Source organism: Amia ocellicauda, chromosome 4 (assembly GCF_036373705.1).
Source record: "Amia ocellicauda isolate fAmiCal2 chromosome 4, fAmiCal2.hap1, whole genome shotgun sequence".
Taxonomy (NCBI): Eukaryota; Metazoa; Chordata; class Actinopteri; order Amiiformes; family Amiidae; genus Amia; species Amia ocellicauda.
This window is the reverse complement of record NC_089853.1, coordinates 4,049,787-4,066,418: the sequence shown is the minus strand read 5'-3', so window position 1 is coordinate 4,066,418 and position 16,632 is coordinate 4,049,787. Positions and strand designations below refer to the sequence as shown.

The 16,632-nt window shown below is 37.4% G+C and overlaps 1 protein-coding gene across 1 annotated transcript in view; it reads right to left on the bottom strand.

Moving 5' to 3' along the window:
• Positions 1–16,632, bottom strand: part of LOC136747598 (F-box/WD repeat-containing protein 7) — a 48,893-nt gene that overhangs the window by 11,384 nt on the left and 20,877 nt on the right. The window contains exon 13 of the mRNA XM_066700548.1: positions 6,588–6,787. Coding sequence (XP_066556645.1) covers positions 6,588–6,787 — 200 coding nt within the window. The remainder of the gene's footprint in view (positions 1–6,587; positions 6,788–16,632) is intronic.

The following is a 16,632-nucleotide window of genomic DNA, read 5'->3' as shown; positions in this document are numbered from 1 at the left end:
ACAAAATACTAAACAGCAATGTCATTTTCATTTGAATTATCAGTTGCTCAGACAAATGTTTTGCTAATTCAAGCTACATAGCATCAGATTAAGTACACTTCATTGATTGTGCATAAATCTTAATTACTCAAAAGGCGCCCTCTGCCTTTATGCCTCAATGCGTACGATTTAAGATTAAGATTAGAGATTAGATTTAAAGACTAAAACAAATAAAACACCCCACAATGTAATTCAGTGTGTACTGTTCAGCATTAAAATAGTGAAAGATATACAGTTAGGTCCATAAATAGTTGGGCAGTGACACAATTGTCATCATTTTGGCTCTGTACGCCACCACAATGGCTTTGAAAGGAAACAATCAAGATGTGCTTAAAGTGTAGACTTTCATCTTTAATTCGAGGGTAGTTACATCCAAATGATGACAATTGTGTCACTGTCCAAATATTTATGCACCTAACCGTATTTATGTAATAGACTTAACTTAACTATATCACTTTCAGCTGTTTAGTATTTAGATTAGATACTGTATATCTTTGTGATCCTCAATTAATAACAGAAAAAACAGAAGCTAAACTAAGTAATCTTAAATGAAACACTGTATGACTTGTGGGAATTTATACTTACTGGGTGGCAATATGGATAGAACAATGCTTAAACAACCTGATTTATTAAACGGCCTACATGTTTGTAAATGAATCTGGTCAGAATAAGAAATACTCAGCTCCTGTCCCAAAGGCTGAAGGATTTATGGACTTTTTATAACATAAAATTTAAACTGCTTTTATTTTAGCGTAAATGCTATGCAATGAATCCAGACCAGAGTAGAGAAAGATTTGAAAACCATTCGCAGAACAAAGCTCTGATCAGTGGAGCCAAAAATTAAAAATTATAGCACTTCATTGAGAACATACCAGCATGAAACAGCTTATTTCATGGACTAATGGCAACTAGTGTATGTTCACATTCACTGCATATAGCAGGCAGGGCAGGGATGAAACTGTACAAGGAGCATTCCAGAGTCTCGGCTTTGAAGAAAAGCCCGGCTGAATTACACGCATATGCAGACTGCGCTTAGAAAACAACCTTGGGAAAATAACTGCAGCGCTGCTTTGATTCTGAAGATCAAAAATATGAAATGCGTCTTAAAATAAAAATAAACTTTGAGGGACTGCCAAGAACAGGGAGCCTTAACCGTTTCTTATGAATACCCAGATTTAGATTCAAAAGCACAGGATGGATGGCGGGCCTGATATGTTTTTACAAATAGAGGGCATGACAGAAAAATCTCCAGCTTCTCACAGATTTAGAAAACAAAGACTTATTCAGACACACACACACCTTGTATACAATGGTCACGAATGCATTGGTAAGAAATCCTTATCTTACAGATGTCATGTTCTTTAAAGCATTTCATATCTAATCTGTTCATATACAATATATAATTTAAGGATGGTCTCCGTTATTATGTTTAGTAAGTTGTGTAAGTACTAAGTAATTACATAGTTACATGCGTGTAGTTACATGCAAGTTCTCGGTAGGAATTGTTCTATTTTGATTGAGGTAAATGTTGGGTATTGGTCCACTGTTGATTGGTGTTAAGACAATGATTACACCTTGGGTTGTGCCAGAATTCTCAGATTTTTGCACGTAATATTTTCATTTGCATCTAGGCCACCATTTAGTGGTGCTGTTTATACAGATCACGCTTAGTATAATGCAGGGTTGGGGTCAATTCCATTAATTCAATTCCAATTCAATTATTTATCCCTTTAAATTCCATCAAATCAATTCATTATCCAAAATACTTTCCTAAATTACTTTTCAATTCAGTTAATCACAATTCCAAATTTGGATCAATTCTGCAAAACTCAATTCCAATTCGATATTTCTCCCACACCAATTCCTAAATCCTTAACAGTTTCCTTCTTTGTTACCATCACTTAAGTGATCAAACACCAGAGGCTTCTCTGACATTGTGAAAGTATTTGTCCAAATCGGTAGGCAGGGGGTCCCCAGCCAGTCCAGGTTCAATCAGAAAATCAGGGTTCTCAGTAACAGTTATAGTCAAAACCACCACAATCCTCCTACCCAACAAACAAAGAGAGCGAGGTAAGTCCTTATATATTAAGTTTTAGAACAGTGGGTAATTGCAAGTAATTGAGATGGTTCTTGTGATATATCCTTCCCAACAAGAGGGCAGGACTAGGACACTGTCTTGTATGAGTGTCTGTTAGGTGGATGAGGAGCTCATTGGCTGAGATTCAGATCATAGAAATTCCTCAGTTGCTAGGAGGCCAGGAAACATTGACCTGAGAAGCATTTGCCTGTAATTTTAATAATAAAACATTGTCTTGTAAACATTGTATTGTCTAAATCATTGAAAAATGTGATGAAAACACAATTATTACACAATAAAATGGTTTAAGAACAGATAATACATCATTATAGAGGATTAATAATCGATTTAAAAGGGTGCTAACACTAAGCAATACAAGGTAGTACAAGTTTGAGGGTCCTTCATTTTACAAAGACTGTATATTTGTTATTCTAAAATGCAGTTTACCCATTAAATTACAAGTAATTCTGAGTATACACAGAGCAAAATGTTACCTCTTGCATGCTAAGGCATCCATAAAATGCTAAATTATATTTTATAAATGCTTTAGAACATAAACACAGAGCAAGCAGCGTTGCCTGGGGTTTTCACAATCCGTTTAGTTCTCCGTTTTGTTACCAATATGCAATTTTACTGTAAAATCATCATCTTTCCGTTATTCCTTCAGATTTAAACAAACATATTGATGTATCTGCTGCTGCTGGCAGTGTTGGTGTAAAATTTAATTTGGCTTGATTTTAACCTTTATCTTACAGGTAATGTTTTCAGAATCAGATGCTGCTTATCCTATTAAATGGTTAATTCATGTATTTATTTTTAAGAAGGAAAGAATAGAAAACAGGTCAAGAGGACCTTTTCATTAGACCTATGACCTATTGCTTAGATAAGTGCAGATAAGATTTGTTATTTGAAAGTATTCTGTGACAGTGAGCAAGGCCACATATATTCCAGTCACTGCAGACATATATATATATATATATATATATATATATATATATATATATATATATATATATATATTTATCCATTTAGACCATGCTAATATATTTGCCTTTTTTTTCCCATCCCATCACAGCAAACACCTGGAAGACGTGCGATATCTGAGGTGTGATGGCAGAACCAGCAAATCCATACTAGAAAATTAATATTTCACACTGCCATATACAACTTTAATCTCCACAATATATTATTCCATATTTGCTGTATGTATTCCATGTTTGTCTGTGTTTGTGGAAATGCACACGTGTTCATAAGAGATATAGAGAGAAAGACAGAGAGGTATATAGTCCAAGCCAGATTCAGTGAAGATCAAGTAAAAAACAAAAATGAAATACGACACCTGTACAACAGACACACATGACCATAAAGAAAAAACGACATGAACTTATCTATTGTAGTATATTTCAAAACTCTATATGAAGTATAGGTTTTTACATTAACACGTGGTAACTGTTGTAATACCATGCTATTACAAGTAATACACAAAAGGGTATGGATAATACAAAAAAAATATTATTAGTTTAGTTTATTAGTCTAGTTTTATGTCATGTGTGATGTCATCTGTAATACTGATTTGCAGCTTTAAAAAGAAAGAATGAAAAAAATACTTTTATATTTCGAAACGTAGCCATTTTAATTAGCTCCAGAACAGTTCTAATTTCTTCACAGATGAATGATAACAGTACAAACAATGAACTATAATTGGCAGATCTTCATTATTCATTCTGGTCCTAAATCAATTTTGATAAACCTGTTATGCACACTCCCACCCCTGCTGATTAACACAGCGCTTCTGATAAAGTTTGATTAAAAAACATTAAAATGCAGTTTGTCTGAGAGCACGGGCACAGCTCAGATGAGATCTGCTTCTTCACAGCCTTAGCCGAGCCGTAAATGTAAAGACGGTTTTGCCAAGAATAGGTCTATAGTCAGTAAGACGGAGTCCCACTTAGAGGTCACTATGAGGATATAGTGCACAACCTGCTCTCTCAGACATACGTTCACAGATAAATGAGCTACTTCTATGCCTTAATAGAATGTTTATTGACTTAAGCAGCTTCTTAATGGATTCTTAGGCAAAAGAGATTTAAACAAACTCTTTTCAATTGGGCAGGTTAATTGTGTATTGTGGTGTTTATTTTAGAAGCCTTCAGTAAACATTTGGAATAAGAAAGATTCATTCCTGTTGATGACAGCACTTCATTTTTGGCTGTCACACGCTTAAGGAGAATTAAACTATTCTGCATCACACAGTTCAGGGATTGCAAAGCCATATGGTGTGTAATAAAGTTACCTTTTCACTACTCTATTACCATGCACTGAAAAATATTTTGCTCACATCTACCTAATTGCTTTTTATGAAATGTACGTTTTCAAAATCCCTTTATATCCTTGTCAATGTAGATTAACAGAGAGTCTAATTTATTTTATTTTAACTTTAATGTCTTGCACGGTTGTATAATCATGGTCATCAGACCACATCACCTCTTATGCACTTATAGACATTTTTAAGGATATTAAAAATGTATTATTTGTCTTCTACCTTTTATAGAAGACAGGGTTTTGTGATAAGCTCATTTTAAGGAGGAACAAGGAGGAATAACTTGGATTAATACAAAATAGTTTATATCATTGAAATTGCATCATAGCTTTATTTAAAAATCTTTACTAAAGACACAGAATAGTGGAAACTATTAGTAGAGGAAATATATTCTCAAAATTTTCCAAATACTCATCAAAAACAAACAGGAGGCAGTAATCCTTTTTGCTCAGCATGGCCAAAACAGCTGTGAGTTTAAATTAAGAATTAGCAGTATTTTTCAAGCTCCACTTTGAAGTGCACCATGGCAATGAAGACCACTTTTTTATGTGCAATTTACAGCCATTAAGATGTAATCTCCAAGACATCAAATTCCATTTAAGGATTCCCGGGACCAAAAGTACAGTAGTTTAATAGTGTTTTGGGAATTAAATGGTAACACAATAAAATCCATCTATTACATCCCCAAATGAAAAGTGTTTATTAATTTGGAAAAAATAAAATAAAATCTTGTTTACAGATACAGCATTAATTCAAATACCCCTGATAGAACAGGAAAGTGGGTCTTCTATTTTCAGCGCCTAATCTTTCTTGAGAACAAACCGAACATCTATGTTGAGAGTAACATTACTAGGCTAACTTTTTTGGAGAATGCTTTTAAGTACCGTCATGAATCTTGTCCTTTCCCAAATGGGGGCCTGTCACGCTACAATGGATTAATGTGCACCTTCCTTGCAATCGTGTTCCTACTTTGGGACCCGTCCTTTTCATGCAACCCACCGTAATGTGATCAAATTAATTTCATTCTCAAAGTCATTTAGGACGAGAAATTAGTCCTGGGTATCAGGTGGACAGTTGTAAATAAAATAATACTCTCCTGAAGTATGATTTTGCTTCTGCCCTGCATAGAGCAAAATCATCTAAAGGTAACTCGATCTCACACCGCCAAAGTACGTTTTTGCTCAAATATTTGTGTTGATTTTTGGAGGAAAGGCAATACAATCACACCACCAAACTACTGAAATTGTTCAACTCTGAAAACGACCAAACGACAGCAGAGTAACTTCAGCCCAACACCTAACACTGTTACTTGAGTACTTAATGATGCTGGTGAACGTTTGACTGGATTGCACCGTGTGTGTGCTGACACAGCTAAAAGCTGTAATCAAGTCTTCAGCACTAGAAACACCCCAAGGCAAGGATAGCACAGAGATGCTGGTTACTGTCATCCTTCATCGTGAAATTAATATTCTTATCAGATGATTAATAAGGACAGTCAAGACGATGGCTGAAAAATTATGGTAATTATTTACCCCCATTTAGCAAAGGTGTTTCTCCGAACCTGGGGCCAAATGTAGGCTGACTGCGCAAGATTAGTGCACGGGGTATTCAGTGCTTTCAGATAATGAGTTGATAGGATCTGGAAGCCAGTGGAGGATGAAGCTTTGCAGTGATGCTAATGTTTTGTTTTGTTTTTCAGGAAGCCAGTTAAGAGTTCTGACATGTAACAAAGCAACACTTTGCGATAGAGTATTTTGGCATCATGTTTTCTGGCCCCAGATTTCTGAAAAGAGAAAAAGAACACACGGAAATCCCCCCAGCACAAATTGCAGCTTTTGAGATCACAACAGGCATTAAACCATGCGAGTAAGCCATGAGTTGCATTGAACCACAGAGTGACTGGCACCCAGGTTCGACCCAGGTGACCATCAAAGCCTTTGACAGGCCACCACCTCATCACTGATGGTCCTGTAATAGGGCTGCAACACTCAGGTATGGCTTACCTGTTGCTCTTTCCTCTCCCATGCTTTTATCACTGGAACCAAATTTGCATGAACAATGTGAACCGATATTTCAGCAGTACCACCGCTGACGATTCCCAGTCTCAGCAATCATACAGGCCTATGTCTGAGTGCCTTGCTCATCTCTTACCTTTTCTTGTGAGGCTCATAGGTGTGAAGGCACTGCCCCGTTTCGGTGGAGAAAAGCCAGACCGTGGCACTAGCGCTGCATGCAAGGAACCCACTGTCATACGAGAGGGCGGTGATGATGTCCCGGGCACCTTCAGTCTCCATGCAGGGCCACAGGACTTTCAAGCAGTGGCCCGTCTTCCTGTCCCAGATCCTGATGCTCTGAGGTAAAGGGGGGAAAATGTAAATGAATGACATGATTTGAAAATAACAAATATTGAGTATCATTTTACCCAAGGGATTTTAACAAGTAATTTTTAATATACACGTTTATATAAAATGCTTCTCAAACAGGGCCACTTGCTGCGCCTAGTGGAAATGTCAAGGAATGGATAACAGGGACTTTTAATGGATAACCAGGGATTTTAAGTCCTAGGTTAACCTGTCAGCAATCCATCTTGGGTCAGTAAAACCGGCAAATGAATCCCACATCTGCACCTAGTCTAATATTCTGCCGTTCTTCCTTCAGAACGATACCATCTGAGAGAGTTTTGAGCTGTTCAATCATCCTCTCAGGCAGTGTTCCAGGACACCTCTGGGTCCTACGACTGGATTGAAGTTTGGACTCTGGCCTGACTGCTGCCAATTTCCCATCTGAGTTATTTATGAATATCTAACTCACAGGCAAGAAAGTCAGTGTGGCCAGAAGCTTTATTATTCCACTATATGTAAGAACCTGTTGGAGCTGACACAGCAGAGTTGTCCAAAATATCATGATAGATATGTTACAGGGAAACAAAGTTTGTTGAGGGAATCATATACACAGCAAAGTGCTTTCAAATCAGGGAAATATCACAACGATTGCTATACTGTAATATTAACATTCTTTTAAAAGTAAAGTGTTATATGACCTGATATTCTAAAGTTACAGAAACTTCCTGATAATAATATATACTTTCTAAAAGCATATACGACACTTAAAATGTATATTTTGTCGCTTATTGTTATTTTTTCTCTGCCTCATTTTGCTCTGTACACTAGGAGGAGAAGTTAAGTTTAATCTGCATCACAGGACAACATTAAGTGCTTATCCTCCCTGCAATTTAAAAAAATATATAGGCCTATCCTAAATACTAGACGCAGAGTGATTGTTTTGGTCAGAATGAGTCTGTGATATTTTCTTTGCCTTCCCTCATTTGGCGCTCTCGAAATTAGGTGACACACAAGCAACCTCGATCTCCCCCCCCACACACACACACACATCCGCTCTTTACCCTTCCTGAATACAGATCTCTGAGATTTCACAGCCGAGTTAAAGCAGGACTGTCTTGTCAGTGGAGGCAGAGTCTCACCGCAATCCGGTCCATTTATTACGGCCCGTGAAATGCAACAACTGATGCATAAAATTAAAATTAATAGCTGGTTCCAGCTATAATGCCTCATTTCCTTATTCCCCATTCTACATTAATTATAATTACACAGAAGCTTCCAGAACATTCATCAACGTGGGTATTTTGCGTAGCATCATGGGTGTCACTGGTGCCATCGGAGTAATGCACTGTGATGGAGGAGGGCGCACTCCAGCATTCGTCTTTGCCACCGAGGGTTCATTATTTGAATCTCTAATAAGATTTATCAGACAACCCTGTCCTCGCAAAAACAGCTCCCAGCACGTCTCTCGTCTTATTTATTTCTACAGAGATCCGTATGCTAGGCTGAGCCGGTGTAACAAATAGGAACAGCTTATGTACACGGAAGTGTTCCCGGAAAGTAGAAGAAGAATCGCTTTATGTTATGGTTTCCTAAGATATACAAATGAATGAAATGTCTGGACACTTGGGCAGTCAAGTAGACACGTTTAATGAACACAAAAAGCAATCTGTATCCTCAGAAGTGAGTGGATACTTTACATGCAGGCAGAGTAAACATGAAGCAGCTGCCTGGTAGGGTACCTGTTGCCTTGAAATTGAAGTGCACTCAACAGTTTAACAGCTTTGTGATGTAACAACAGGCAGACACAAAAACAAAGTTTGTGGCCAACTTGTGCCAGCTACACTTAATTGAAGAGTGTTGCAGAGGTTTTTTTTTTTTTTCTTGTGGACTCCATTAACACCTTATCTTACAAGATTGTGCACTGACCAAATTGGAAATTGCTTATCTCCTACTTCATTAGCTTGGTTATCTGGAGTATAGCTTATATCGACTTAAGTTCCAGTTTAATGACTTCACCTATTTTTTTCCCTCGCGTCATTTGAGGTTGATTTTTATAGAGGGAATTTACAAATGCAAAAGCATATTGAATTTCTATGGTTGTAATTTACAAGAGACATAAAACATTCCCTGCCACACTTTTTATTTTTTCTCCAGGCTTGAATTCATGGAAAGCAGGAGGAGGCTGGTAATGTACATGATAGGTTTTCTACAGGTCTGGGAGTGTCTATCCAGTATCCAGACTGAGAGCATCACATTTCAGCACCAAGAATAGCTCTTCAGATATAAATAAGACAACAGTTGTCTTCTAAGCACCAAGAATAGCTCTTCAGATGCCAGACAACAGTTGTCTTCTAAGACATTATATATACTGAGTTGTCGTGTATATGTAAACCTTTACAGAATTCTTTAGGTTGACAACAGAAATAAATGTTATCCAATTACTTTGATAGTATGTAATATGAAGAAAGGTATTTTGGCTTTAGTGTACCTGAAAGTTCAGCGAAGACATTATGGGAAGCTTTCTTGTTGGTTAAGCCCTCATGTAAATGCTAGACCGTAGGGATAGATTTTATTACACTTGACTGATTCATTTGATAGGGACACATCAGGGCTTTACTGGCCTCCTGCCATGAAACAGCCACTGTGGTGACTGTAGAAATCAAACGGGAAACAATCAACATTTACCTGAATTTATGAACTGTGAAGTGTGAAAATCGTATTAATTACTTCAGCTGTGTTTGCCCTACATCAACAGTGTTTTTTTATTTATATATATTTTTAGTTACATCTGTTAAGGCAAAGAAAAGAAGAAAACTAAACATTTGTATGCTAGCAAGAATAAATGTGAAGGCCTGGGTGCACATTAATTCTTTAAACATGCTGAACAATTCAACAGCCAAACCTAAACCCAACCCTCAAACTAAATGTACCCTTTAATTAAGCCCCAAAAATTGTTAATATTCGGCTCAAATATTAATCATCGGTCCTTAAAGAGTCTTTATGATTAAAGCAGGTGCAGATTTTAACCTGTATCCATAAAACAACTTTTATTCGCAATTCCTTTTCCATTATGCCCACAAATGTGTCATCATTATTATGCAGAAGGCCACCTATGCGATGAATTACTGTGTTTCTCAACCTCACAGATGGTCATAAGAACAAGACTGAAAACATATATTTTTTTTCTACTGTTTGCTAGTCTTGATCACCAAACTGCCTGTAACAGCACAGTGAAATGTATTCCCCTCACAGATTCACACAAACACTGCTGGGTCTAATCTCCTGCATGAGTTAGCACTTGGGACAGTCGTACAAAGTCAAATAATATGGGCCAGTGGTCCTTAAACAAATGTACTGCATTAGCATTTGAATATGTACTGTGGTCTAATCTCTTCTCGCAGTGGCATATTTTAATTTGAATATAAACCAATTTCCCTCGTGCTTTTTGTATTAGCCACTTTGCATTTCATGAAGGTTTCTTTTAATATTTAATGCTCAGTATTTATTTCTTGTAAGTTACCAAGGTTATATTTGAGCATTAAACCATAATACAGTTACAATAAAAAGGGATTATTCCAGAGAATTACAAAATAATTTATAATTCTTACCTTGCTGTACTTTTTTTAAAAGGTGAAACAGCCCAGAAAGCTTTCTCTCTCCCCCTCTCCCTTTCTCCCTCCCTATTGATATTTGGATCAACTATTCTACAGCAAGGGTTGCTTCAGAAATTTCAAAGTGGAGTGCCTATAAGTTTTGTTGTTCAGTACAGCCTCACTATAAAAATTAAACTATTACAGCAACTAATGTATGGTTGGCATGAAGTCGGACTGCCCCCACACAGACAGATGTGGAGAATTCAGTGTGAACTTTCTGCATATCTCCCTGCCTGGAACGATCCACGTCTGTTAGTTGATGCTAATGAACGTCTGGCTCTAACACCCATTTAAAGATACTGGAAGGCAACTTTCTGAAGCCGTATTACAGAGATAAGCCCATAATACCGCCATGCATTTTCCAGTTTGTTATCAGGAATGAATATAACCTGTAGATCTGGTAAAAGTGACTGCAGGCAAGGGATCAAGGGGATTGTCCACATGTAATTACATTTGCCTAGCTGTTTTCCAGGAGCATGGAGATGTGTTTTTGTAAAAATCACCTCATTTATGGATGGCTTATGATACCAGGGTATTAAAATGGGTGCAATTAAATTGGGTGTGATTAAATTAAAAAATGGCAGACAGAAAGATAGATAGAGGGATACCTACACAGATAGATAGTTATAGATATTTAATAACATGACACATTACAGCTGCACAGAATATATGAACAAAAGGTGCCACTAGAGCCAAGTTCCTTGTGAAGTTATAACTCACTGTACCCACTGAATTTTAATACAGACTGCCTACGTGATCATACTGTAGTACTGCTCTATTTCACGCTGTTCTGGTATGCTGCTGTGCCGTGACATTTTTTATTATGGGACGGTCTGTAATGAAGAACCGCTAAAATGTGACTTGGTTATTAAAGCATTTTTTTTGTCCTGAACCTTGTTGTTTTGTTCTGTAAATCCATGCATATGTCATTGAGGCTCACAGGGTCAAAGGTCAATGTAGGATCTCCAGTTAATGTAATAAAATGCAATAACATCTGTAACCCATAACATGTTTTAATTGTATTGCTTTGTTAGAAACAACAGTCCATTAACTGTGATGTCAAAAGCCCTGACTGCACAATTTGGTCAAATGGGCAGGTATTGACAGTAAGGCCTGCCAGCTTGTCAGCCGTGAAAAGGTGTAGTGGACAGAAAGGCAACAACATGAAAGTAAGCAATTAGTTCACAGTTTGTGAATATGACATTAATTTCTGAGTGTAAGAAAACATACATGGAGACCGCGGGAATTTGACAGAGATAACGCTAGGTCTGAAAAATGGCAAGATGCAGCCACTCAAATCTCTGAGTTCTGCTTGAATCTCCCCAGAGACAGCACAGCCCGAAGGCACTCAGTAAATGTTTTTGTCATATGATTAATATGCAACAAGCAGATAGAATCTGCACAAGGTTACAGTCATTAGCCCATTGTACCAGTAGAATTAATGACCTTAAACTACTTCAGCATTCTTCCACCTCAATTCAAATTACCTCACAAATTAGCTATGCTGATGCCTGCAAAGCAATTATTCTTTTTCTGGATACACAAACCTTTTGGAATGTACACTTATCTCCGGATGGTAAACATTGAAGTTTTAGTCTAAATTACTTGTTGTAATAACCACATAATAAGGACTGACGCATGCTGCCAATCATGGCACGCATTTTACTGCAACTAAAACTGATAATTGGTGCCTTTATAAGTTTATCAATGCAGTTTTACAGAAAAACAAACCAATGTGCAGTTCACTTTCACAGTAGATTGCTCAGAAAATGTAGCAAATATTGCATTTTTGTAAATTACTTTCTCTGATAACATTTAATGTGACTCTGAAATGTTACACTAGTGGTTTATTTGCTTTGTTAAACCTAGCAATACAGCATAAAATAATGCCAATGCAAGCAAACATCAATTACCACTTACTTTACTTTATGTGTTCATTATAAGGCATGACACCAAATGCATATTCTTCAAAGGAAAACCAAATTAAATGAATACATCATGTCATTCATGTTTCTGTTACTGTCTGAGGGCTTCTGCATTCTGCAGCTTTTTACAATAATTTGAGGCCAGACCAGTCTTGTGTAAACAACAGTATAATCCTGCTTAATATTCCAAGAAGAAAAGAAACCCGTAGTGGATTAGCTGATATTATTTTTATTTATTTCATGGAGATGAAATATCCATCAAAGCTCATTGATAATCTCCCTACAAATGTATCAACTGCCTTACAACTCTTTGATGAAGAAGTTAAAAATCTATTTTGGTGTTCTTGTTAGTACTGAAATCACGTCCTCTGCACTCACAAGGACAGTTGCCAAGTTAGAACCCCAAACACAGCAGTGTTTTAAATAGTGCATCGCACGTTTAAGCAGAAAATATTGTGCAATTTAATTTTTTTATCAATCCGCTATTGCAAAGAATCCACAGATGCATGCTGATTCAGTTAATGACTTTGTCCAGCAATAATTCACTTGTTAGAAAAGCAATAAAAAACACAAATCTCCAAGGTGCTTTAATGCCTGGATAAGATAAAAACTGACACCCACCCACCAATTGCAAATAACAGAATTTGACGGTGGCTTTATGTTTTGTCAAAGGACAGTTGCTCCTACAAGTGAAAGCCCAGTATCAAGATCTGAAGTCTTGATTTAATCAGCCTTGACTGTAATATATTTTTAACACAGAAATACCCATAAGTTGAGATGAAAAAGAGTCTAAAATCCCATTAACCTTCCAATACAAGAAACACTACAGCCCTTTACGGTTATATTTCCCATTTAACCATTATCTGCATAATGAATTGATACCAACTTTTATTTTGCTCTTTCAAGAAAATTACTACCATTTGTAAGAGTTCCCCTACAAAACCTGCTACAGAGGATGTTTATTTCCCGGGAACCAAAATTAAAGTGTCAAGTCCTGCCAGGGGTGTGATTTACTAACCTTACCGGAGTGCAGACCTTATCAGCATAATGGGGGTAAAAAAGTGTAAGTGAAAAATCTGGACCTGGTGCCAAGAGATTAAGTTCAATTTAACAGTGCATACAAATATGTACATCCGTAGTACAGCATGGCATCCATACGGCGTCGTTTCAGATTTATGGTCTTTCGATGCGCTTTCACAGGCTTCGGGATCAAGCCGTACAAAGCAATGAGAAAGATTTGTTTGATGATCAGCTACCAGTAATCTACCAAATTCAACTATCTCTCCTTTGAAATGCTATTACAGCAAGGTTATCTTTGCTCACACTGTGCAGAGACCGAAAAAAAGAAGGAGAGAAAATCTGAACACGGTTAAAAGCTCTTTACAGTGTGGTTATCTCGCCTGCCATTAAACAGCCATGGAGATGACACACATAGTGTTTTCACTTTGCCATCAGCAGTTTAAGTTTTCCTCCCCACAGGATGTTTTTACACTCATTATTTAACCTTTGCAGTTAAAGGATTGTTCACTCTTATCAATGGAGCACGGCTGAATTTTAGATCTTATTTAAAATAACAGAAAAAAATATATAAGTCGAGATTCTCTAAAGGGAGGCTGCCCCTCAGAGAACAAAAGGGCCCAACAATTCCTGCAAAGATCCAGTTTTCTAGAATATCACCAAAATAACCCTGAATAAACACTCATAAGTAGTCAACAACAATTTTACACTTCAGTCAAGATGTTCACATCAACACAACCCCCAGGATATAAAGACACACTTGGAGAAACTTTTCATTTTTAGAACTGCCTTTTTTCCATAATACATTTCAACTGTTCATTGTAAGGATTTTCTTAAACTCTACTTAATTATTATGAAAATGACATTCACTTGAGATTAAAAAAGCAGCTGAAGTGAAAACACAACAAGCATCATACAGTGTTCAACCACTTCTCCATTAAATTAAAAACAAATTAAAAACCTGAGGTACGCTCACCACGCAAAACTGAATGCTGTGGAAACAGATGTGGACTAAAACAAATCTAAATATATATTTGATGCCTGAATACAACAACAGCAAAAAGGTGTAAAACAATCTAAATAGATATACTTTTACAACTACGGATTCCATTTTAAACTATGCACGATATTCACCAAATGACACTAACGGTGATGAATGAATACCCTACCAGTCCTGCCTGAAATACGATATAAACAACACAAATGATCGGCAGAAAGCATGTCCTTCACAGGGCTGGAATAGAAACCGCGGGGACGCCTCCCCGAAGAAAGGAAACGGAGCGATAAAAAAGTACACCGCACGTGGAAGTTAAAACTTTATGAACTGAGCCCTAAGATTGCTGTTCCAATTTCATGGCGTTGGCACTTGCAGCACCATTGACCTTGCAGATTTGTATGCTGGGTGCCACCACATTAGAGGCGGCTTCACAGTTTCTGCCATCGCACACATGGTACATTAACTTTCCTTCTGAGTCCCTTTTGTAATCCAAGGCCAGATTTGTTTGGCTACCCATCCTGTAACGCATTGAGCTCCACATACATTATTAAACAGTGTCTTGCACCATCAATTTCCTGCACACTGTGTATGTCCTCCAAGTTTGGCTCCGGGTGCTTCTGTCTTGCATATTAAGACCCGAGCCATCGTTACACATCGCCTCCTCCCATTCCCTCCTTCCCGAAGAGCAAGAAATCCGTCTCTACGAGCTCCTTCGAATGGCATCTCTGTTGTTGTGCGGCCTCGCTCGCAGGCCATTTCCATAACTTCATAAGAAGATCCTAATTGAGGGATGAGATTATACGTTAAAGCAGTTCATTAACTGTGGCCTTGAATGGAGTCATTGCCCTATTAGCTCACTCCAATGCTCTTTAACTTCAGCCGAGATACATTTTTCATCCCTGAGCACTTGAATAGACAGGCCTAACAATTCATCCTGGAGGATACAATGATTCTTTTCACCTTCAGATGTCAAAGATTCATCTTAGGGCTGTTTTCTAGCTGGATTCTTTATAAACATACACAGGCTAGCTCCAAAGGGACTTTACTTCCCCTGGACCCAGTTTCAATTTGTTGCTCTGTCATTCATGGGGAAAACGTTGGAAAAGAATGGTGGTTTAAAAACTTCCTTTAACGAGTTATTTCACTCTGTTGGAGGGGATCTGATTTCTTGGTTCTTTTATAAGTCTCTGGTGAACTGCAGATGGGGAACTAGATAGATATTCAACTATAAGCCACGATGAGTAAACACACATCCTCCTAATCATATCTGCATGTATCCAAGTATCTGTTTTTCATTCCCTTCACTGACGGATTTCAAACAAAGCCAAACACTTTAACCTCTTCTGCCTTTTTGTAATCTCTCCAATTACGATAGCGTCTGAAAGGCTTTTGAGGAATGTGGATTTGTAAATGGACGTTTGTATCCTAATATATGTTGGGGAAATAAACTAAACTCCTATGTACGGAAAGGGATTAGTCAATAGAGTTACAGAACTAAATATTTTCCCCCCCAGGCGTCTTTATAACAAAAGAGAAGGCGGTTCAGTTTTCAAAAGACGGATTTGGAAAATCTGAGGGAAAAACAGCCAGAATAGGAGCAAAATGTGTCCTCAGCAATATGTCAATTTCTTGCTGACAGCACTGTACTGGCTCGCAGTAGCCAGATTCCCCCTTGGACGGCCTAGTAATAAACAAGCTTGTAGTATAGCATCCCAGTGAAAGAATGGCTTGTAAATCAGGTCCAAATTGTTGGAGTAGGTGTGTATTTCACATCTATTTCACTCGAGAGACAGTCTCCTATTCCCTTTATAGATACAACATAATTCTACCCTAGGCAGCCATTATCAGGAACCTTCTGAAAGAGTGCTTGTGCTTATGCCATGTGAACGGATATATGGTCTGGGCTGATGTATGCCATCTCAACTAATTTGTTTATCAAAGCTCGTAAAAAGAAAAAGAATTTATCCATCAGTTTATGAGTTTTTACATCTTTTTAGAAAGATTACATTCATGTGACAGATAAAAACCCCATCCCTCCAAACAGGAGAAGACTTCAGCCAGTGTTAACTATGAGATTGATGCAATATTTCATTATAACATTTGTTTGAGAAAATCTGGAGAATGAAATAAAAATGTCATGCTGTTTCCCACAGTTACAAGGCCTTATAAGCGTGATACTCTTTCTTATAGGGGACTATCTATAAGTGAGATTAAAACATGAGACGTAATATCACATAATACCGATCAACAGTATGTCCCTGT